This window comes from Palaemon carinicauda, chromosome 13, assembly GCF_036898095.1.
Source record: "Palaemon carinicauda isolate YSFRI2023 chromosome 13, ASM3689809v2, whole genome shotgun sequence".
Lineage (NCBI taxonomy): Eukaryota > Metazoa > Arthropoda > Malacostraca > Decapoda > Palaemonidae > Palaemon > Palaemon carinicauda.
This window is the reverse complement of record NC_090737.1, coordinates 86,243,436-86,265,935: the sequence shown is the minus strand read 5'-3', so window position 1 is coordinate 86,265,935 and position 22,500 is coordinate 86,243,436. Positions and strand designations below refer to the sequence as shown.

Below are 22,500 nucleotides of genomic sequence, written 5' to 3'. Positions count from 1 at the left end.
GCAATTGATATATTTCAATAGGTGAAGACTGAATAATATTTTACCCAAAAAGTTAATTAGTCGCTAAATAGTTTAGTAGTGAAGTTACCATGGTTGCAATCTAATTAGAACTTGAATCCTAGCATTTGGATAAGTAACTATAGATATCTCATACAGATTTTGGTTTTTCTTAGTCCAACAACAACTACAATAAATTCCAAGACTAATGTAATTTTGTGGTATTAAAAATCGAATTATTGTATATCCTACTGAAATTTTGTAAAAGCAAAGTTAAGAGAAAACGTTTTGTCATTTATAAAATACATAAAAATTATTAATATTCAATTAGAATGGTAAATAAATTTACCTATAATTAGAGGGTTATAAACAGTTATATACATTGTTCATCATTTATTCTTAATATGTTTTATGTTCATTTGAGTTATATACATTGTTCATCATTTATTCTTAATATGTTTTATGTTCATTTGAGTTATATACATCGTTCATCATTTATTCTTAATATGTTTTATGTTCATTCGAGTTATATACATTGTTCATCATTTATTCTTAATGTGTTTTATGTTCATTTCAGATTGACCGTGGTCATTGTTCAATAATAAAGACATTTGAATAAATGGACCAAGCTCTTATTTAATAATCAATATGAACTATCTACATAGATAACAAATGTTACATTTGGGGTACCCCAAATGCAACCCTAACCGCAGAAAACAACTTACCAGACATATCCCTTCAAAGGCATAGATGGTCGATGCTAAATACAGGGGCATTGTCGTCCAGCTGTTAAAGGCAGGAACCTTTTCCGCGCCCTTTGACACTGATCTCGCACAATAATAGATGATGATTACTAATCCAGCAAACTGAACGACTCCAGCTACCAAGGAAAATGGGGCCAAGGACTGAAAATAGAAGACATCTTGATAATGAGATTTAATATAAATTCCACAAGATCTTAAATATCAAGGGCAAAAGTACTGTACTGAAGGATGAATAAGTAAAACATCAGATAAAAGGTTATCTAATTAAAGGGGAAAGAAAAATAAAAGTAATTCTTGTCTATTAAGAATATTTACTAAAGCCTGTCATTTTATTATCTACCAAATGAGTAGTCTAAAGGAAAATGGCTTCTCAAAATGAATTATCCGAGTATCATGAATCTTGTGTAAAGTACTCGATGAAGCCACTAATATTTTCTAGATTAACAAATATTTGCTAAAATAGGGTTGTGGCTGATGTGATAATGTCCCTGACTGGTGAAGGCTAGACTGGGGTTCGAGTCCCGCTCAAACTCGTCAGTTTCTTTGGTCGCTGCAATCTTACCATCCTTGTGAGCTAAGGATGGGGGGGGGGGAGGTTTGGAGAAGCCTTCATGTTTATCTGCCGAGTCATCAGCAGCCATTGCCTGGCCCTCCTTGGTCCTAGCCTTGGTGGAGAGGGGGCTTGGTCAATCTCTAGGCCCATTATCCTTCTTGCTAGGGCAATGTCACTGTCCCTTACCTCTGCCATTCATGAGCGGCTTTTAAACATTTAAAATATTTATACAGACCTACATATCAAAAATTATTTTCTCATTTAGAGAAAACTTTCTATTAAATACAAAGAAAATTATGAGGGAAAGCCTCTATTGGCTTCTATGCCAGACTATCTAAAACACGCACAATTATATATATATATATATATATATATATATATATATATATATATATATATATATATATATATATATATATATATATATATATATATATATATATATATTTATAGGCTCCACCCTGGAGGGCTGATTTTTGCCATTTTTTTTCTTATCTAAAAGTCTTCCTTTTGCCTATCAGAAGACCATGATACGTGTAGAATTCATCTCCAGCCTCTATAATTCCCCCCATGGTCGTCAACGGCCCCCTTATGTTCATAGTAAAAATAAGAAATAGCCTATCATTAGTAATTGTGTAATTTTTATAGCTTACCTCTCAAAGATTGGTCGAAGTCGTTTTCTGATATGACAAATTCGAAGATAATTTGTATTTTTCCTAACCATACAAACCTTAGCTATTTACAAAGGGTATTACTTTTAGCGCAGCTGAAATGACGAGCCAATAGTTTTTAACGAGGGTTAATTACCACCGCGCTAGTTAGCGAGGGGTTGGGAAGGGTAGCTTGCTACCCCTCCCCCCTCCACACACCGGTGACTTGCTTCACTTCACGTAGAGGTAGGACTTGACTTGGGGGTCAGGGATGGCGGGCACATATGTGTAAATAGCTAAGGTTTGTATGGTTAGGAAAAATACAAATTATCTTCGAATTTTTCATTTGTTCCGTAACCGAAATACAAACCACGCTATTTACAAAGGGTGACTTACCCCTTAGGAAGGGTGGAAAGTCCCCAGCCTTACTGACTTCGGCTTGCTCGGGGGCTCGATCCCTTAGTGAGCAGCACTAGAGAGAGGGAGCCCCTGTACCTCACAGGTTCCTAGCATCGCTAGGAACGAGTGGCCTGCATAAGCAGTGTGAGGAGGAGAGTGTGACTCGTCCTATGAAGTTGACCTTGAGACCTTCAGATAGGAATTCTAGGATAGGACGTTCCCCATACCACCTCGTCAGGGTATGGGAGACGCAACAGTATTAAGCTTAATACTAGGAGCACAAAGAAGCATGGGTTACCTGCAGAGGTCGAGGTCAGCTATGCGAGGACAAGGATGCTGCTTCCCCAAGAGAGGGGAGAATGAAGAAAGATGTAAAGGTCAGACATACTCTTTCATTTACGCAGACTAAGACCGGGTAACAACGCCCTCAACCTACTGCTAATTGTCCAAAAAGGAGTCTGAGGTTAGACCAGCTGTTGTGCAGCCACTACAGGGCCGATAGAGAACGTATCGAGGCTAATGTGGGTCACGTCTTGCAGGTAGTGGGCTGTGAAGGTAGTTTGACGCTTTCAGACCCCAGCTTGAAGTACCTGCGTCACAGAGAAGTTTCTCTTGAAGGCCAGGGATGTAGCAATACCCCTGACATCGTGGGCCCGAGGGCGACGTGACGGAGGAGGGTCAGGATTCAGGGCATGGTGGATAACCCTTCGAATCCAAGCAGAGATGGTGTTCCTGGTGACCCTCCTCTTTGTCCTGCCTGTGCTCACAAACAAAGCTCGCACATGAGGACGGACTGCAGCCGTTCTCTTCAAGTAGTACCTCAGACACCTCACTGGGCATAGTAGCAGCTGGTCTGGGTCGTTTGTTACAGAACGGAGACTCGCGATCCAGAAAGAGTCGAACCGAGGATCCGGCACTCCAGGATTCTGAGTCTTGGCCACAAACTCAGGGACGCACCTGAACGTTACCTCCCCCCATCCCCTTGAATAGGCGATGTCGTACGAGAGACCATGAAGTTCACCAACTCGCTTGGCCGAGGCCAAGGCGAGTAGGAAAGCCGTCTTCCAAGACAGGTGGCGATCGGAGGCCTGGCGTAATGGCTCAAAGGGAGGTCTCTTTAGAGACCTGAGGACGCGAACCACGTTCCAAGGAGGGGGTCTCACTTCCGACTGGGGGCAGGTAAGCTCATAGCTACGTATGAGTAAAGAGAGTTCTAGCGATGAAGAAATATCCACGGCCTTCAATCTGAAGGCCAAGCTTAAGGCTGAGCGATAGCCTTTCACTGCCGAGACAGAAAGGCGCATTTCTTCTCGCAGATACACGAGGAAGTCCGCTATTGCTGGAATAGTGGCATCGAGTGGAGAGATACCCCTTCCACGACACCAACCACAAAAGACTCTCCACTTCGCTTGGTAGACTCCCTCAGAGGACCTTCGCAGGTGCCGAGACATTCTCTCCGCAACCTGTTGCGAAAAGCCTCTCTCCGTGAGGAGACGCTAGAGAGTCTCCAGGCGTGAAGCCGAAGCGAGGCTACGGCCCTGTGAGGGACACCGGAGTGGGGTTGTCTGAGAAGCTCGTGTCGTGGAGGAAGCTCCCTTGGGAGTTCCGTCAGGAGTTGCAGAAGGTCCGGAAACTATTCCGCGTGATGCCATAGCGGAGCTACTAGAATCATGGAACAGTTGACCGATAGTCTGGTCCTGTTGAGCACCCTTCTCATCAGACAGAATGGTGGGAAGGCGTACACGTCGATGTTGTCCCACCGTTGCTGGAAAGCATCTTGCCAGAGTACCTTGGGGTCCGGGACTGGTGAGCAGTACAGGGGCAGCTTGAAGTTCAAGGCTGTCGCGAACAAGTCCACCGTCGGGGAACCCCACAAAGTCAGGACTTTGTTGGCTATCTGAGGATCCAAAGACCACTCGGTACTCACTATCTGCGAAGCCCTGCTCAGACTGTCGGCGAGCACATTAATCTTGCCAGGAATGAAGCGAGCTGATAGTGTTATTGAGTGGGTTCCGGTCCACCTCAGAGTCTCTACTGCAAGATGGAATAGCTGTTGCGAAAAAGTGCCTCCCTGCTTGTTGATATAAGCCACTACCGTGTTGTTGTCGCTCATCACCACCACGGAGTGACCCGCCAGGAACCGTTGGAACTGTTGAAGGGCCAGAAAGACGGCCTTCAATTCTAGCAGGTTGATGTGTAGGCACTTTCTGATTCTGACCAAAGGCCTGAGGCCCTCTGGTTCAGAACGTGCGCACCCCACCCTTCTTTCGACGCGTCCGAAAACAGAGTCAATTCCAGGGGGAGGACAAGAAGGCTCACTCCCTTCCGCAGGTTCTCGTCGGCCAGCCACCACCGCAAGTCCGTCTGTTCCAGAGACCCCATTGGGATCAGAATGTCCGTGGAATCAGATCCTTGATTCCACCGGGACTTGAGCCGCCATTGAAGGGATCTCATTCTGAGGTGGCTGTTTGGAACCAGACGGGCCAGGGAGGATAGGTGGCCTAAGAGACGCAACCACGATTGGGCAGGGAGTTCTTTTCGCCTGAGGAAAGGTTCCGCCGCCATCCTCAGCCTTGCTATCCGGTCGTCTGATGGAAAGGCTTTGTGGAGATTGGTGTCTATTAGCATGCCTAGATAAACCAGTCGTTGGGACGGCTGCAGAGAGGACTTCTCGAGGTTTACCACGATCCCCAGATCCTGGCAAAGATCTAGAAGCCTGTCTCGGTGCCGAAGAAGGGTCAACTCCGAGTCTGCTAGGATCAGCCAATCGTCTAGGTAACGAAGGAGACGAATGCCGTTCCTGTGCGCCCAAATCGAAATCAGGGTGAACACTCTGGTGAACACCTGACGAGCTGTGGAGAGACCGAAACACAGCACCTTGAACTGGTAAATCTTGTTGTCTAGGCAGAATCTCAGGTACTTCCTGGAAGACGGATGGATTGGAATCTGGAAGTACGCATCCTTTAGATCCAGTGTACACATGAAGTCTTGTGGTCTCACCGCAAATCTGACCGTGTCTGCTGTCTCCATGCTGAACCGGGTTTGTTTGACAAACCTGTTCAGAGCTGAGAGATCGATGACGGGTCTCCAGCCTCCACTAGCCTTCTTTACAAGAAAGAGTCGACTGAAGAAGCCTGGAGAGTCGTCCACGACCTCCTGGAGACCACCCTTCTCGAACATGGTCTCGACTTCGGCCTGAAGGGCCAGCCCCTTTGCCGATCCCATGGCATAGGGGCTCAACGACACTGAATTCGCTGTCAGGGGAGGTTGAGATGACGTGAACGGGATGCGATAACCTTGGCCGATCACCGAGACCGTCCAAGCATCGGCCCCGTGTTGCTGCCACCTGCGGACGCAATGCTGAAGGCATCCCCCACAGGTGGAAACGCAGGGGGACTGCCACCCATAGGGCTTGCGGCCGCGGCCGCCACCCCTAGGAGTCTTGCCTCCCCTGGAGGACTTACCGTCCCTCTTGACCTTGGCTGGAAAGGGCTGGGGCTTAGACACCACTTTCTTGGCTGCCGGTGCCTGTTTGGGAGCCTTACGAGGCTGTTGCTGCTGTTGTGGCGGGGCTGGAGGCTTATAGGGCCGAGTTGTAAGGGCCCTGTGGAGGAGGGAGTCCGTGCTGGATTTCCTCCACCTCTCAGCCGTTCGCTCCAAGTCTTGAGGCTCAAACAGGCTCTCCCCCAGAAGGGAAGCATGTCGGAGCCTACACACATCCACGGCGGGGACCTTCGGATGGAATCTCTCGGACACAGCATCGCGACGCTTCAACACCGAGTTGGCCCACAGGGTGGTAACCTGGTGCGCCAAAAACTCGATGGAGCAGGTGCCCGAGAGCAAGAAGGTCTCTAGGGCCTTCCTATTGGTCTCCTTGGACAAGTCCTCCGATTGCAATAGGATGCCCAGAGATCCTAGCCAGAAGTCCAGCCACAAAGTGGCCTGCATGGCACACTTAGCGACCTTCTCATGGTTAAGGATCTCCGCCGCCGAGAACGACACCTGCCGGGCAGAGAGTTTCTCCAGGGGAACTCCCTTCGCCAGCTCCTCCACAGAGTGATGGAGAGGAAGAGCGAGGTTGTGCTCATCCAGGATCTCGAAATACCTCCTCTGCTGAAGGCGAGGAGGAGGGATAAGCTTGTTCCCGGCAGTGGAACGACTGGAGGAGGCAAGAAGTGCGAGCTGAGCGTTGGCCCTAGCTCTGGCACTCTTCAGCCCCCGAGACCAGGGCAGAGCTGCACTGGTCTTAGGGGCCTTCCAAACGTCAAACACTTCATCCAGAATCGTGTCTTTGCCTTCACGGGGGGCGATGACTGGATCCATAAGTCTGTTAAGTGTCCTTATCAGGCTTAGGACCTGCCAGAAGGCATGTTCGGACTCTTGCTGTTCTCCTCCCTGTGGGCTGGCAGCTAAGTCTACTGCCCCAGGAATCTCTTCCTGGGGTGACACGTGGATATTCCCCTGGGTAGTCGTGGGTTCCTGACGAATCCTTGCAGAGGATTTAGGGACGGTCTTGGAATCCTTGGGTTCCCTCCTGGGAGGGATACAGGATCCCAACAACGAGGTTCGAGGGGCCCCTTCCTCACGAGACGATTCTCATGCCTGAAGCGAAGTCTCCCCCCCCCCTGGTGCCGAGGGGAAGACTACCGCCCCACTGGACTCACCTGAGGACGGAAAGGCCTCGTCCACGGGAGAAGGAGAGAGTACTCGTGCAGGAGAAGGGACCTTCGAGACCGACCTCTTGAGAACCAACTTCGCCCTAGGGGAAGTCACCACGAAGTCCACTCTTCTCTTTCTCTTCAGCGTAGGAGAGATAGCCACTGGTTTGTCACCCTGGCCGGCGAGTGGTGGTTTCATAACCCTCACTAACGCCCGTGCCAGCGGACCAAACTAAGTCTGCTGCTCCAAGGGAGTCCGAAATCCTCGCTAAAGAGAAAGGGATCGGGTGATCCTTTGGAGTGGACACGACGGTACCTGCCTGAAAAGAAGGTGGGGAAGAATGCTGTACTGACCTGTCTTCATCCTGCACTACCAACGTGTGCTTGGATGGAGGTGATCCCGAGTGCCGTCTAGGAGCACGCGTTCCTGCTGCTACCACCGGCTGTGGAATTCGCCGCGAACGATGGTCGCGCGAGGGCGAATGGTCGCGCGGGAGTGCGGGCGAGCCATCGCGCGGGCGCACAGGCGAGCGGTCGCTCGGGCGCGCAGGCGAGCGATCACGCTGGCGCGCAGGCGAGCGATCGCGTGGGCACGCAGGCGAGTGGGCGCGAGGGTGGGCAGGTGAATGAACACGTGTCCGAGGCGACGAACGCAAGCGTTGGCGCGACGGCAAGGGATCGTGCTGCCGCGTAGGTGAGAAAGATCGCTGGCCATATCGCGATGTGGTATGTCGACGCACTGGTGTGCGATGGCGAGCAGCATGCGCAGGTGAATGATCGCGTGATAGGGTGCGATGGTGATCAGCATCCGCAGGAGGGCGATCGTTCAGGGTTGTGCGATGAGGAGCTGCATGCGTAAGCGGGCGATCGTTCAGGGTTGTGCGATAGCGAGCAGCATGCGCAGGTGAATGATCGCGTGATAGGGTGCGATGATGATCAGCATCCGCAGGAGGGCGATCGTTCAGGGTTGTGCGATGAGGAGCAGCATGCGTAAGCGGGCGATCGTTCAGGGTTGTGCGATGGCGAGCAGCATGCGCAGGTGAAAGATCGTGTGATGGGGTGCGATGGTGATCAGCATCCGCAGGAGGGCGATTGTTCAGGGTTGTGCGATGAGGAGCAGCATGCGTAAGCGGGCGATCGTGCAGGGTCGTGCGATGGCGAGCAGCATGCGTAGGAGGGCGATCGTGCGATGGCGAGCGGCATATGCAGGCGGGCGAGCGGCATATGCAGGCGGGCGAGCGGCATATGCAGGCGGGCGAGCGGCATATGCAGGCGGGCGAGCGGCATATGCAGGCGGGCGAGCGGCATATGCAGGCGGGCGATCGCGCGATGGCGAGCTAGAAACTGGCGAACCATGTTCCTTCAGGAGCGTTGGTGAACGTCGGTGCGTTCGTTGTCGCTGTTGAATAGGCGATACTAAGATCGCCTGTGCGCGCTGGCAAGCAGGTGAACGCTGGCGAGGAGGTAATCGCTGGCGTGTAGGTGATCGCTGGCGTGTAGGTGATCGCTGGCGAGCTGGTGATCGCTGGCGAGCAGAAGGTCGACGCGTGTCCTGTGAGAGGACAGCTGGTGTGGCGCATTCACGAGCAGGAACGGGAAGATCGCTGGCGCGTTGGCGAACATGTGTTTCTGACTCACGCGCAGCACAATGTTGCGTAGCCACAGGACCAGGCAGATGGTGAGCAGGGAGTTCAGCAGGTACTAAAGGGTGGTCAGAGACCGCAGGGCGATGGTCCTCATATGAGCGCTGACGCTCGGAAGAGAGCTGACGAGCAGGAGAGCGCTGGCGAGGGGGGCGCACATCAGGAGAGAGCCGACGAGCAGGTGAGCGTCGGCGAGCAGGAGATCGTCGACGAGCAGGAGATCGCTGGCGAGCAGGAGATTGCTGGCGAGCAGGTGAGCGCTGGCGAGCAGGAGAGCGCTTGTGCGCTAGCCCTGCTCGCGTAAGGGAAGAATCCCTTAGCCCCGAAGGGACCGTTGCTTGTCGGGTGACGTGTTCTCCAGAAGGCGAAGATCCGGCAGGAGATAGTGAGCGGTCTGCAGAAAGGTTCAAGGAGGGCGGAGCAGTCGGTTGAGGCTGACGAGGAGAGTCCCCCCCGGAGGAAGAAGACCCAAAAAGGTGCCTCTTAGTCCCCCTGTAAGGGGAAGGGAAGCCCTTGTGGCGTAGAGGGCGGTGAGCCTTACGGCGGAGGCGGCCTCGGGGGAGATCGTCGGGACCATCGGTCCTCCGAAGGGGAGTCTCCGTCAAAACACTTCCCTCAGAAGGAAGCTGGGCAGCAGTCGAGACCGAAGGACTCACTTCCCCCTTCGAAGGATGCACAGAAGGAGGAGGAGAGCCTTGAGCACCATCACCAGCAACAGCACCTGCGTCGGAAGGCCCAGCCACGTCGGAGGCCTCTGTCACCACGACGTCGACAATAGACAGAGGGTCTACCTCCGCTACCACCAGCGACTGTTTAACAGCGGCCCCCAACGAGACAAGGTCAATAAGAGCGACCCTGGAGGGCAAGCCCTTAAGCCCCAGGGACGACCAAATCTGTAAAAGATCATCACTGGATAAGGCATTATTATCAATAACCTCCCCCGGAGGAGGAGGGGGAACCGCCTCGCTATGGGAGGCGACGCCCTCTCCCCCCAGCGAAGGTAGGGAAACAGAACAAGGGCCTGCGCTCCCACTCGGACGACTCTCCTTAGGAGGCGGACGAGGGGGAGCTTCGGAGGAGGTTTGGACGGCGGAAGAAGAGTCCCGAGAACCTTCCTCCTTCAAGGCTAACCCCGGAGGAGAACGGTCTCTCTTGGGAGGCAGACCACTCCCTGCACTCACGGCACATGTTATCCTGGTCGCACCGTCGGCCCCGACATTGAGGGCAGAGGGTGTGAGGATCCGTAATAACGTCCGACTCGAAAGTCCCACAAGGACGGCCGGCAACTCCAGGGCATGTACGCATAGTAAATAAAAGAAAATAACTGAAGGTCAACTTCCAACCAATCACACAAGCTGAAAAGAAAAAGCAGAAAATTAAAGGCTGTCACGAAGGCGATGAACAGACACGTCTGATCACCGCCGAGCCAAAAGTGAAGTGAAGCAAGTCACCGGTGTGTGGAGGGGGGAGGGGTAGCAAGCTACCCTTCCCCACCCCCCCGCTAACTAGCGCGGGGGTAATTAACCCTCGTTAAAAACTATTGGCTCGTCATTTCAGCTGCGCTAAAAGTAATACCCTTTGTAAATAGCGTGGTTTGTATTTCGGTTACGGACCAAATCAGTTTCATCAAGGAAAATTAATTTAGGGGTAACTATGACATTATCTCCCATCTCCCTGTGTCATCAGAAAAAAATCGCTTTTTCACGGTTTTTTATTTTTTTCGGGAGAGGGGTATATTTCTTTGCTTGTCCTGCTATTATGTGTTAAGTAACATAATTTTTAGAAGTTTTAGGCTATCAAGTGACGTAAAACCTACAAATACACAGAAGGTTTTGTCCCTAAATCGAGATTTTAATTTTTGGTGAATATTTATTTCTAGGAATCACTCCATCATATGCTTGGCTTTCACTAAAGTTATGGCTCGTTTTTTTCTTGCTGTGTGATTACTTATTGTTCGATTTTGATAAAACTGTGTGTGCATGTTCCAGGTGGATAAACAAACATGCCTATAGAACGAAATTTCAATTCAAGACAGTAGTTTCTCACCGATCACCAAATAACATTTAATTCGCTGGGACAGATTTTCACATTTTTATTCATAAAATCCTTTATTTTCCCTGTAGGATGATAAAACTCACAGAGGATGTGCCTTATTATAGGGCTAATAATGCCTGGAAATTTCATTAGCGTGTCTTGATTAGTGTATTTTTGAGAAATATTTTTACGATTGGCACCCCTACACAGTGGAGCCTACCCTTAACAGTCTTGACAAAACCTTTTTTATTATTGCCAACGAATGTTTCTTGACGCATCCCATTTACGCCATAGAAATAGAAAGACACGAAAAAACAGTCTGTAAACAGTTAATTATAAAATACAAGAAAAAATTCAGTATGAAAGGTATGTATAATAAATACAAAAATAAGTTTAAAAAAAAAAAATCAATTTAAATTCTAAAAAAAAACAAAAATAAATGTGAAAAAAAGGGTATTCTAGAGCTAACATACATATTAAAGTAAAGTTGTCTGAGGAGATCATCCTATCTGAACTAAACGACAAAACCTGTAGTAGTGACCAGCCGAAGTGAAGCATCAAGAAGAAAATTTCAAGTTGCCAGCTAAAGGCTTATTCACACGACCCGTTTTCTGTACGAAAGGCTGGGCGGTGGCTAACCGGTGTTGTAATGTTGTACATTCATACGAGGCGTTCCTATCCGTTTAATCGCGCGCGGTTTTCATTGTATATTTAGGTTTTAGACTTTCACGTGAGGATTGAGTAAATTACAATAATTTTGACACTAATATGTTGGTTGATAATGTTGATATAAAAAGTTATTCAACTTCATTATACTTTCTGCACCATTCCAAGAGTACTAAAATCATGATATTCACCTGTTTTATTCACTGCCTCTCCAACCACTTTTCATATATTTTCTTTACATAAATTATTGCTATACTACTAATTTGCCATGTCCAACATCTCCTCATACCCTCGAACAAGTTCAATTAACCTCTGATCCATGGTTTCAACAATAAACTAACTATAATTTGCGACTATAAGGAAAAGCCGGGGTTGTAGGCCACGAAACGAACGGGTATGATATGGGTCCTTATTCACATGAACCATCATCCCAGGGTTAAAAGGTATTCTTTTAACCCTGCATCATCCACCCGCTGGTTGGGTGGCTAACGGCAGTCAAACCGGCTGAGGTTTCTTAGAAAGAGCCGAGCCGACTCGGATGGCTGACGATCGAGGGCTGCCGTCCGACTGATGGAACGTGTGAAGTTGCATTTGAATACACGTAAGAAAGCTAGACGCCGCTTAAACGACGGCCTGCCTGTTGGAAAGAAAAATGGTCATGTGAAGTGGCCTTTAAGCGATGTGCAAGGTGACAGAGGATATTTGGTTATTCACTTTAGGAGCTTGTTCTTCAATTATTAATAAAAGTTTAACTAGCATAGAGGAGTTGTTTGGCACTTGTGCAATATCTTTGAAATTCTAGTATGAATACTAGTTTTGAATTTATATGCATGTTATCCGATGGTAGAGAACTCCTTACTATTGAACCCACATCCAGTCCTATGGTTAACACTCCGATGAGCATCTATGCGAACTTTCTGTAGTCTTTGTGGAACCTACATAATTGCATTGAGTACATGATAAAATCTGACAAGTAAACATATAAACTACTTAAGAACGCATTAGATCTGGGAGAGAATCCTTAAATTTAAACTTGGATCCCACTGTTAAGGTATTCATAAAAATTAATTTAAGATACAGACCGAAAACTATCTAAAACCGCTTTAATTATTTTTTTCCAAATTTTTTTGTTATGGATGAAAGGTAGGAGCATAGGTCTTTTCAGGCACAGTAAATATTAGAAATTTTGGTTGATATAAGTTAAGAAATTTGTTGGGAAGCCGTTATTTTCTAAGTATTGTTCCAAAAAAAATAATTTCAATATGAAAGGATGACCAGTCACACTAAAAGAGAAAACGCCCTATATTTCCTATAGCTTTTGTTTACTTTCGGGGTTCCTTGCTGACGTGTCTCGCAGAACAGCTGTGTACTCGCCAGATGAGTTGAACTGCATCTTTCTCTGTAGATGCATTGCTTACTACCAACTTTACATTCAATTTTTTACATATTCCATTGGACTAAAGATTACATTAATCCATCTCAATTACAGATAATAAAGAACTTTGCCAAAAGAGTCATAATGAAGTGAGTAAAAATATGACTTAGGTTTCAAAAGATTTTATAATAACGGCAAATTATGTAAAGTACAGTTTACACTAGATATCAAAAAACTTTACATACCGTAGTTATCAAAAGATAAGAAACGATCTTGAAAATACACTACGAAAATCTCGAACCATTACCTTAAGATTTGGAGCAAAACAAACGAGGAGGACTGGTAAGATGGCCATTCCCAGGAATCCAAGGTTGCTGATACCTGTACCAGTGATCACTATGCCATCAATTGCCTGAAAAAAAAATCCTTAAACTCACTCTAGCAAAATTGTGTGTGTGTATATATATATATATATATATATATATATATATATATATATATATATATATATATATATATATATATATATATATATATATATATATATATATATATATATATATATATATATATATATATATATATATATATATATATATATATAATGTATATGTATACATTTAAAGTATATCAAATATATTTTTATATTTATATTTATATTTATATAACGGATTTTGAGCGAAGCGAAAAATCTATTTTTGGGTGAGATAGCCATGTCGTCCTGATGGAAGTTCCTATAGGGTAGCTTCCTAGGGTATATTACAACTACGGCGATATTCCCAGAGAATTTACCTTAAGGTACCAGAATTCTAACTCCTGGAGCGAGTATCCCTCGTGAAAGGGATATCGCGACATATCAGAGGACGTATTCTAGACACGTCACATGGCAATCTACGACCTGAACAGAGATTCGTCTCGTAGGAGGGAGATTGACGAGATACGAATTCGGGAAAGAAAAAGGGGAGCCGCTCCCAAGACTTCCCTATCCCCCGATTCGTATGCGTGCCTGGCGCCAATCCTGGCGCCATCTGTATTCCTTGTAGCGTACACGAGGTGCTACAGATACTGTATGTAGGGAGGGGTCCTACAGCCCTTTCTTAGAAAGGCAAGGGCGGGTCCATCAGGACGACATGGCTATCTCACCCAAAAATAGATTTTTCGCTTCGCTCAAAATCCGTTTTTTGGGCTCAAGCCATGTCGTCCTCATGGAAGTGTACCAGAGCATTACTGTATCTGTGGATTCTCAGAACGTGCCGTACTCCCCGGAGATATTTATTCCCGGTCGACTAGACCTAGAGACCTAAGATGTTACCGTTATACATCTTTTCAACTAACTATAAACTATGTTAGAGCTTCCTGCCCCCTACAGGGAAGAGTCCTACTAGACTCTGGAAAGTCTCGAAGAGTACATATATCTATGTATGAATACCAGGCAAGCTAATATAGTGGTCTCGCCCTATATTAAGTAAAGCATAGTTTGTATAGAACCACTGCGTCAATATATTGACCAGTCATCAGCAAAATACTTGTATTGGACAAAGGTTTATATCCGCATAGGAAGAAACTAATAAAACCGCCCTCGTCCCTTTATGGGACGGAGTCCTCCCATTAGGGGACTTACATAAACCAATGCAACATAGCTTGCAAAACAGAACAATTCTATCAGAATTATCCCAGATAAGATACATAGAATTAAAATGCTCAATTATACCAATAAATTGACACAGGTGAAAGAGACGCAAGGTTCTCAAGAACAAGTTTATTGACAGATAATAAACAGACAGGTTAACAACAAATATATATATTTATATAAAAGAGGGTAACCCAAAACTTTAAGCATAAGTATGATAGTAAACAGAACTTGTTTATCTGAAAGAAAAACCATTAAACACCACTTTAATGAGATACCAAGGTATCAAGTCATAAAAAATCTGTATTACAAATCAATCACATTAGCGTTAGAAACGCTTGGCACACATGTCTGAACTTATGCAAGGTTCACCTTTGAAGGAAGGAACAGTCTATATGGGCACTTGGTGCCCTCATTTAGTTTGTAGTACAGTATGTACCTACACACTCACCCTGGACTTAATCGTCCCATTTAAGACCACTGTTCCTTGCAGAGTTAAACAGTAGGGTTAACTACACGACCCACTGCTACCACAGATCTCTTAAGTTCCTCTACTTGCTTCGCATAGTGGCGAAAGAACACCCTGGAAGACTTCCAGCCCGTGTATGAACGGAGATGTTCAAAATCCATACAATTAAAGAAATTTAGGGATGAGGCAACTTTCCTCGGATCGTGACCTGCGGGTGTACTGTCAGGATCCGCTCTGCGAATAAAATATGTCATTTTCGCTCTGAGTTGATTCAGAGATAAATTTGAGCCTGATGTTTCTCCCCTGAATAGTTGACTACCCTTGAAGTCTGAAGTTCTACGAAGATAGACCTTTAGGCATTCTACTGGACATAGAGATGCATCTTCTTTCAGAGGACAGATTCTCCAGGGACCCCACCTGTTGGTGGGTAACTCATTCTTGGCGAGAAACGTAGGATCCGGAAACAGGTTCAGCTCCCCCCCATCCAGGAACTGAACACGACCTGCCTCTCTCGAGAGGGCTACGATCTCACTAACCCTGGCCCCGGACGCGAGTGCAAATAGGAAAATAACTTTTTGCGTCAAATCCTTTAACGCACATTCTTCATTGCTCAACAAGGAGGCGAAATGAAGAACTTTGTCTAAAGACCATGAGATGGGCTTTGGAGGTGCTGAAGGTCTGAGCCTAGCGCAGGCTTTCGGAACTTTATTAAAGATCTCGTTACCTAGGTCGATCTGGAAGGCAAATAAAATGGGTCTCATCAAAGCCGATTTACACACTGAAATCGTGTTAGCTGCCAATCCTTGGCCATGGAGGTGGATGAAGAAAGATAAGCAGAAATCTGTTGAGATCTCCTGCGGATTCTTTGCCTTTACAAAGGCCACCCATTTTCTCCAAGATGACTCATATTGCCTTCTAGTCGATTTGCACTTGTATTCCTCTAGGAAGTCTATGCTGGCTTTTGAAATCCCGAAGCGCTTTCTCACCGCTAGGGCGAGAAAATCATGAGCTGCAGGGTCTGGGTTTTCTGTAATGAAGCGCAGACAGTCGACTTCTGGACTCGCTGGGTCAGAACTGGATGTGGTAGCGGCACGAACTTCATCTGTAGTTCCAACGCCAAGGGGAACCACATGCTGTTCGCCCACTTGTGGGCCACTATTGCCGCTACCTCCTTGAAGGATCTCAGTTTGTTGAGGACCCTCAACAGAAGGTTGTGAGGAGGGAACAGATAAATCCTGGACCATCTGTTCCAGTCGAGGGACATTGCGTCCACTGCTTCCGCTAAGGGGTCCTCGTACGGGGACACGTACAGGGGCAACTTCTTGTTGTCTTTCGTCGCAAAGAGGTCTATTTGCAGTTCTGGGACTTGATTCAGAATGAAGGAAAATGATCCTGCGTCTAAGGACCATTCCGACTCTATCGGTGTGAACCTGGATAGAGCGTCCGCTGTCACATTGCGGACTCCTTGAAGGTGAACTGCCGACAGGTACCACTTCTTCTTTTCCGCCAATCGGAAAATGGCTAACATCACTTGGTTGAGAGGTGGTGACCTCGACCCTTGTCGATTCAAGCATCTCACAACCACCTCGCTGTCTGTCACCAATCTTATGTGGATCGAGTGACGCGGGGAGACTTTCTTTAAGGTAAGGAGCACTGCCATAGCTTCTAGAAAGTTTATATGAAAGGTCCTGAATAGCTTGGACCAAGTCCCCTGGACTTTTTTCCGATGAGAGTGACCTCCCCATCCCTCCTTTGAGGCGTCTGAGTGAATCGTCAACGACGGGGGAGGTGGCTGAAGAAGAACAGACTTCTTTAGATGTCTGGCTTGGGACCAAGGTCTGAGAAGAGTACGTAGCCGAGGCGGCACTGGTCTTCTCAGGTCTCTTCGCGCGTTTGATGCATACCTTCTCCAAACTCCGGTTGCATCCTTTAGCTGTGCTCTTAGCACTGGGTCTGTCACTGAAGCAAACTGGAGAGAGCCTAGTACCCTCTCCTGTTCGCGTCTTGATATCCTTTCGGAATCTAGAAGTCTCTTGACAGAGCCCGCTATCTCCTTCCTTTTCTTCATTGGGATGGAGAAACTGTGTGACAAAAGGTCCCAGTGGATTCCCAGCCACTGGAACTTTTGGGATGGAGAAAGTCGAGACTTTTTCTTGTTGATCTTGAAGCCTAGGTACTCTAGGAACTGGATCACCTGACTGGAAGCTTGCAAGCATTCGGTCTCGGATGCTGCCCACACCAGCCAGTCGTCCAGGTAGGCTACTACCTGAATTCCCTTTAGGCGTAATTGTTTGAGAGCTGCGCTCGCAAGCTTCGTGAAAATCCTTGGGGCTATGTTTAGCCCAAATGGCATGGCTCTGAAGGTGTACAGTTTCCGTTGTAGCCTGAACCCTAGGTAGGGGGAGAGTCGAAGGCTGATTGGAATGTGCCAATAGGCGTCTGACAAGTCTATAGAGACTGAGTATGCCCTCTTGGGCAGTAAGGTCCTTATGTGTTGCAGTGTTAGCATCTTGAATTTGCAATTCACTATGAACTTGTTGAGTGGTGACAAGTCCAGAATGACTCTGAGCTTTTCCGAGTCTTTCTTGGGAACACAAAACCGCCTCCCTTGGAATTTGATGGACTTCACCTTTCGGATCACATTTTTCTCCAACAGTTCTTGAACGTACTCCTCCAAAATGGGGGTGGAGTGTTGGAAAAACCGAAGGCATGGGGGTGGAGTGCTGTACCAGCTCCAACCCAGTCCATTCTTGAGTAGGCTTTGGGCCCAGGGATCGAAGGTCCAGCGATCCCAAAATTTCATTAGTCTCCCTCCTACCGGTATCATTTCACTTGGACTGCCGTCCTGAGGTCTTGCCTCCCTGACCACGACCACCTCTGAATCCCCTTCCCCTTGAGGGGCGCCTAGACGAGCCTCTGGCTGCTCCTCTAGGTTTTGCACGAAAGGAAGAAGACTGTCCTTCGAACGTTGGGGCGAATGTGGTTGACTGACCTGGCACCGCCTGGGGTACCCACTGAAAGGCAGTCGGGGTTTGTGCCACCATCTGGGGCACTGGAGGCAAAGGCAATTGCAGTTGCTGTTGCTGTCTATAAGGCTTGGCTGGCCGAGATGGTAGCCTAGTCTTCATATTCTTCCTCTTGGTTGAGGACCCTCATCCGGGGAAGATTTTCTTTTGATAGCCAGGCCCCACTTCTGGAGAAGATTTCTATTCTCCATGGCGGCCTTATCAACAACCTCTTTGACCACATCGGTAGGGAAAAGGTCTTTTCCCCAAATGTTGGAGGAGATTAACTTCCTTGGCTCGTGTCTCACCGAAGCCCCGGAGAACACGAACTCCCTGCAAGCTCTCCTTGCCTTGACGAAGCTATAAAGGTCCTTCGTCACTGTGGCTAAGTGAGACTTAGCCACTACCATGAACATTTCATGGACCTTGGGGTCACTTGCCATCGTCTCGAGAGTAGTCTGATGAGACATTGAGGCAGCCAGTCTTTCTTCTGTCTCGAACTCTCTTCGTAAAAGAGATTCGGACAGCTTGGGGAGGTCCTCGCCGAATTGCCGTCCGGCAATATCAGCCTCCAACTTTCCCACTGAGAATGTCAGATGGACATCCTTCCAGTCTTTGTGGTCCATAGGTAGAGCCAGCGACAAGGGTTTACACTCCTCCAGGGAGGGGCAAGGCTTGCCGGCCTCGACTGCCTTTAGGACAGCCGCAAACCCTTTCTGTAAAAAGGGGAAGGCTCTATCAGGAGAGGACACAAACGAAGGGAGCTTCTTGCTCAATGCAGCTACCTTCGAATTCGAGAAGCCCCTCTCTTTCATCGAGGATGAAAGTAGGGCTTAAGCCTTAGCGTGGTCCATAACAATGACCTCCTTCGGCTCTGTCTCCTCCCTTGAAGCTGGTTCTTTTCTCAGCCGGACATAGCAGTCCGGATATGATGCCTTGCTGGGCCAGAATTCTACCTCCTCTAGGGGAACTGAACCCAGCTTATCCGAAATGACGATCTTTCCAGTCGTCATCGGCATGTGCTCAGCATACCTCCATGGGTTAGCATCTGAGCATATGGGAAGGTCTTTCACATTGAGCCTTTTCCGGGGCCCATGTGATTCTGCCAGGGACTGCATACGCAGTTCCATTGCAGCCGCCTTCTCCTGATTCTCCTTCTGCATTTGTTGGATCATTCCAACAATCGAAGAGAGGGGCCTGTCCCAGTTCTACTGGGAGGCCAGCCGATGTTGAGGGGATAGGCTCCGGCATCTGAACCGGAGTAGCCGACACCTCGTCGACCTCATCCTCTACGACATCCGGGGTTTGAACTTGATCCTGACCTTCTGCCAGGAGGTCTTCTTCCAAACGATCGTCCAGGTCAGACATCCTGTCACACAACTGGATGTCTTGCATCGCATCTGCGACTTCCTCGTCCACCTGGACTTGATCTTGAAGGATCTCCTCTTGAGGCTGGGGAATCACTGCCTCAGCTGATGCCTGGGGAAAAAGATACGCCCTCATCTTCTCACTTGGAAGATAAGGGCCAGAGGTGTTCTTCTTGAAGCCCCTTACCCAAGTACGAAGCTTTTCCCTAGCTATATCCCTTGATTCCGCCGTTCTAGGGGAATCAAAAGCCTCAGTAATCAGGTTAGTGCATACAGTACATACCTGAGGGTCCCAATACTGGAGATCATCCTTGGAGACAGCGCATGCTGCGTGTCTCCTACAACACTCATGTCCGCAGAGGTTCTTGCTGCGGACATTGCAGAAAACATTTCCGCACTTCGGAGGGTCCTCCTGTAAAGAGAAGAAATTTCCATGAGTATCAAGTGAACTATGTATCACTGGATATGCATAGTATAGCATAACAATTCATAAATGAAAGACACACACTTGTGTTTCCCTCACAACCCATTGTTGCAGCCTTCCAGATAATAAAATCAAAAATGGTTTTATCTCTACTAGAGTAACCCAATGCAAGGTTTCCATAGGAAACAGGTGGAGCTCACACCTAGGCAATGATTTTAAAAATCCTGGATAATAGACGGGGAAGAACTCTGCTTCCTGTCTGAGGGCAACAGCAAAGGGCTGTGTAAGAAAACACAATAGTGTTAGAAGATACAGTGCTGTACCTAAACTTTTACTATAGTTTTCTTCTTACTGTATATGCTATACAGAAGAATACTAGTACAGTATAGGAGGATGTGTGCCGGCCTGCCTTTGCCGGCCGGCACACACCACAATTAGCTTTAAAGTATACTACTTAACAGCTATAGGGCGGCAGCCTTCTGGTTCAAATGCCTGTGCCGGCGGCAGCAGCTGCCGGCCAGCAACAGCCAGTGTTGGCCGGCAATGATTGCAGGCCAGCAACTACACAAGGTAGTACCCAGCTGCCGGCCACACTCTTGGTGACCGGCAGACAAGGACTGACATAAGCCGGCCGGCAAAGGTACAAGACCGATGCCAGCCGGCAGCAAAAGAACCAGAAGACTACACCTGCCGGCCTCATAGGCCGGCTGCCGGGACAGGTACAGCACTAGAAGAAAATAGAATGGATGCCGGGATAAGAGTGTACACAACCCCCCAAGCCCGGCAACCGAAAGAGTGCATATAAGGAAGGGGAGAAACTTAATTCAGGCTTCCTTGACCAATGCCGTCCGGCTCTGCCGTCAGGCATGGATGAGGGACCAAGAGAGGTCCGGGCAGCACTCGAAAACATAAGACCCTTGCCGTCCAGCGTCTCTGCCGGCCGGCAATGGGCTTAGTCAATCCATATCCCAACCTATACTAGGTCCAGAAGTAGAATGACATATGGTACAGTAATACCCCTGCCGGCCAGCTCTGCCGGCCGGCAAGGTACAGTACAGTAATGGCTAGGCCATTACGGAGATAGAGGGGGAAGGGACAAGAGGGTCCTGCCAACCTTGCTTTAGTGACAGATCACCCGCAGCCAAGAACTCTGTCTTAGCCTAAGGGAGATCTAAGGGAAAGGGCCAGCGCAGTAGTATAATACCTGCCAGCTTCCAGAGCACCAAAGCAAGGAAGGCGTTGCAACTCCCAAGGGAAGATTTATCCTCCCCGAGAACAGCAACAGGACTTAGTCTGGTCGATCACACAAGAAGGAATCATAACTACAGAAACCTTCGACAGTGACCTAAGGGAGCTCAGCTCCCTTTGTAAGTGTTAGGTCAGCGAGGGAGACTCTGCCCCAAGCCAAACAACACGGACTCAGACTAAAAACTCTGTTGTTCTGTCCCTCTTTGAACCAGACTCTGCTGGAACAGGAAGGTACAGTAACACCCTAGTATAGTTTTATCGAAAATAAATTCGGAAAAAACCACTTAGGGATAAGCCCAAGGCTTAAACAGAGGGAAAGGGATTGCATACCTTCTCCGAAGAAAAGAAAGCAACCGGGGAGTATAATAAAGTATATTAAGGCTCCATAAGCAATTAGCCTAGGCACCAAGAGAATCGATTACCTAATTCACCGAAACTCTCACGTATACAATCTTGGAAATATTCCACACAGTCTAAAATGTATAAAATATAGCCTAAAGCTTCAATAAAATTTTAATTACACTCGGAAAAACCATAATCATGCATTAAGTACTAGGACCAAACGACTAGGCTACATGGCCTAGCGTAGGCCAGAATGGCGAATACTTCGCCAAATAATACTAAGCACGAAAGGAAATCCTATGTAAAGCTAAATAGCTAAATTTTATTAAGCAAAACAACCAGGAATGTCACTCTGACTAACTAATTTATACCTAGCGAGTGACAGTGTCCAAGACACCTCTGGTAGGCTACGGCTCTTGTATCAAAGATTAATCCTATTAATCACTCAAAATTTTACCAAGAGCCTACATTTATACATAACAGACACTATACTCAACTTATCCGAGGTCAACGAAGACGAAGAAGCCATGAAAAGCTGAATAAATCCAAGATTTGCGAGAAAAACAGGAAAAAACACCGAGTTTGTTAAGCTACGCAAAAAGGAATACAGATGGCGCCAGGATTGGCGCCAGGCACGCATACGAATCGGGGGATAGGGAAGCCTTGGGAGCGGCTCCCCTTTTTCTTTCCCGAATTCGTATCTCGTCAATCTCCCTCCTACGAGACGAATCTCTGTTCAGGTCGTAGATTGCCATGTGACGTGTCTAGAATACGTCCTCTGATATGTCGCGATATCCCTTTCACGAGGGATACTCGCCTCCAGGAGTTAGAATTCTGGTACCTTAAGGTAAATTCTCTGGGAATATCGCCGTAGTTGTAATATACCCTAGGAAGCTACCCTATAGGAACTTCCATCAGGACGACATGGCTTGAGCAAAAAAAGATATTTATATATTTATATATATATATATATATATATATATATATATATATATATATATTATATATATATATATATATATATATATATATATATATATATATGCACGTTCATTATAAATATGATATATATATATATATATATATATATATATATATATATATATATATATATATATATATATATATATATATATATATATATATATATATATATATACACACATTTATAATTATATAATAATAATAAACATGCGTATTCATATCTATATATATATATATATATATTAGATATACTTTAAATATATACATATATGTATATAAATATTTTGAATTT

The 22,500-nt window shown here is 47.0% G+C and overlaps 1 protein-coding gene across 1 annotated transcript in view; it reads right to left on the bottom strand.

Moving 5' to 3' along the window:
* The window catches only part of LOC137651687 (proton-coupled amino acid transporter-like protein pathetic), a 46,118-nt gene extending 32,973 nt beyond the window's left edge, over nt 1-13,145 (bottom strand). Inside the window, exons 1-2 of the mRNA XM_068384908.1 lie at nt 13,047-13,145; nt 723-902 (exon numbers count right to left, since the gene is read on the bottom strand). Coding sequence (XP_068241009.1) covers nt 723-902; nt 13,047-13,094 — 228 coding nt within the window. The 5' untranslated portion in view covers nt 13,095-13,145. The remainder of the gene's footprint in view (nt 1-722; nt 903-13,046) is intronic.
* Between the last annotated feature and the right edge of the window lie 9,355 nt (nt 13,146-22,500).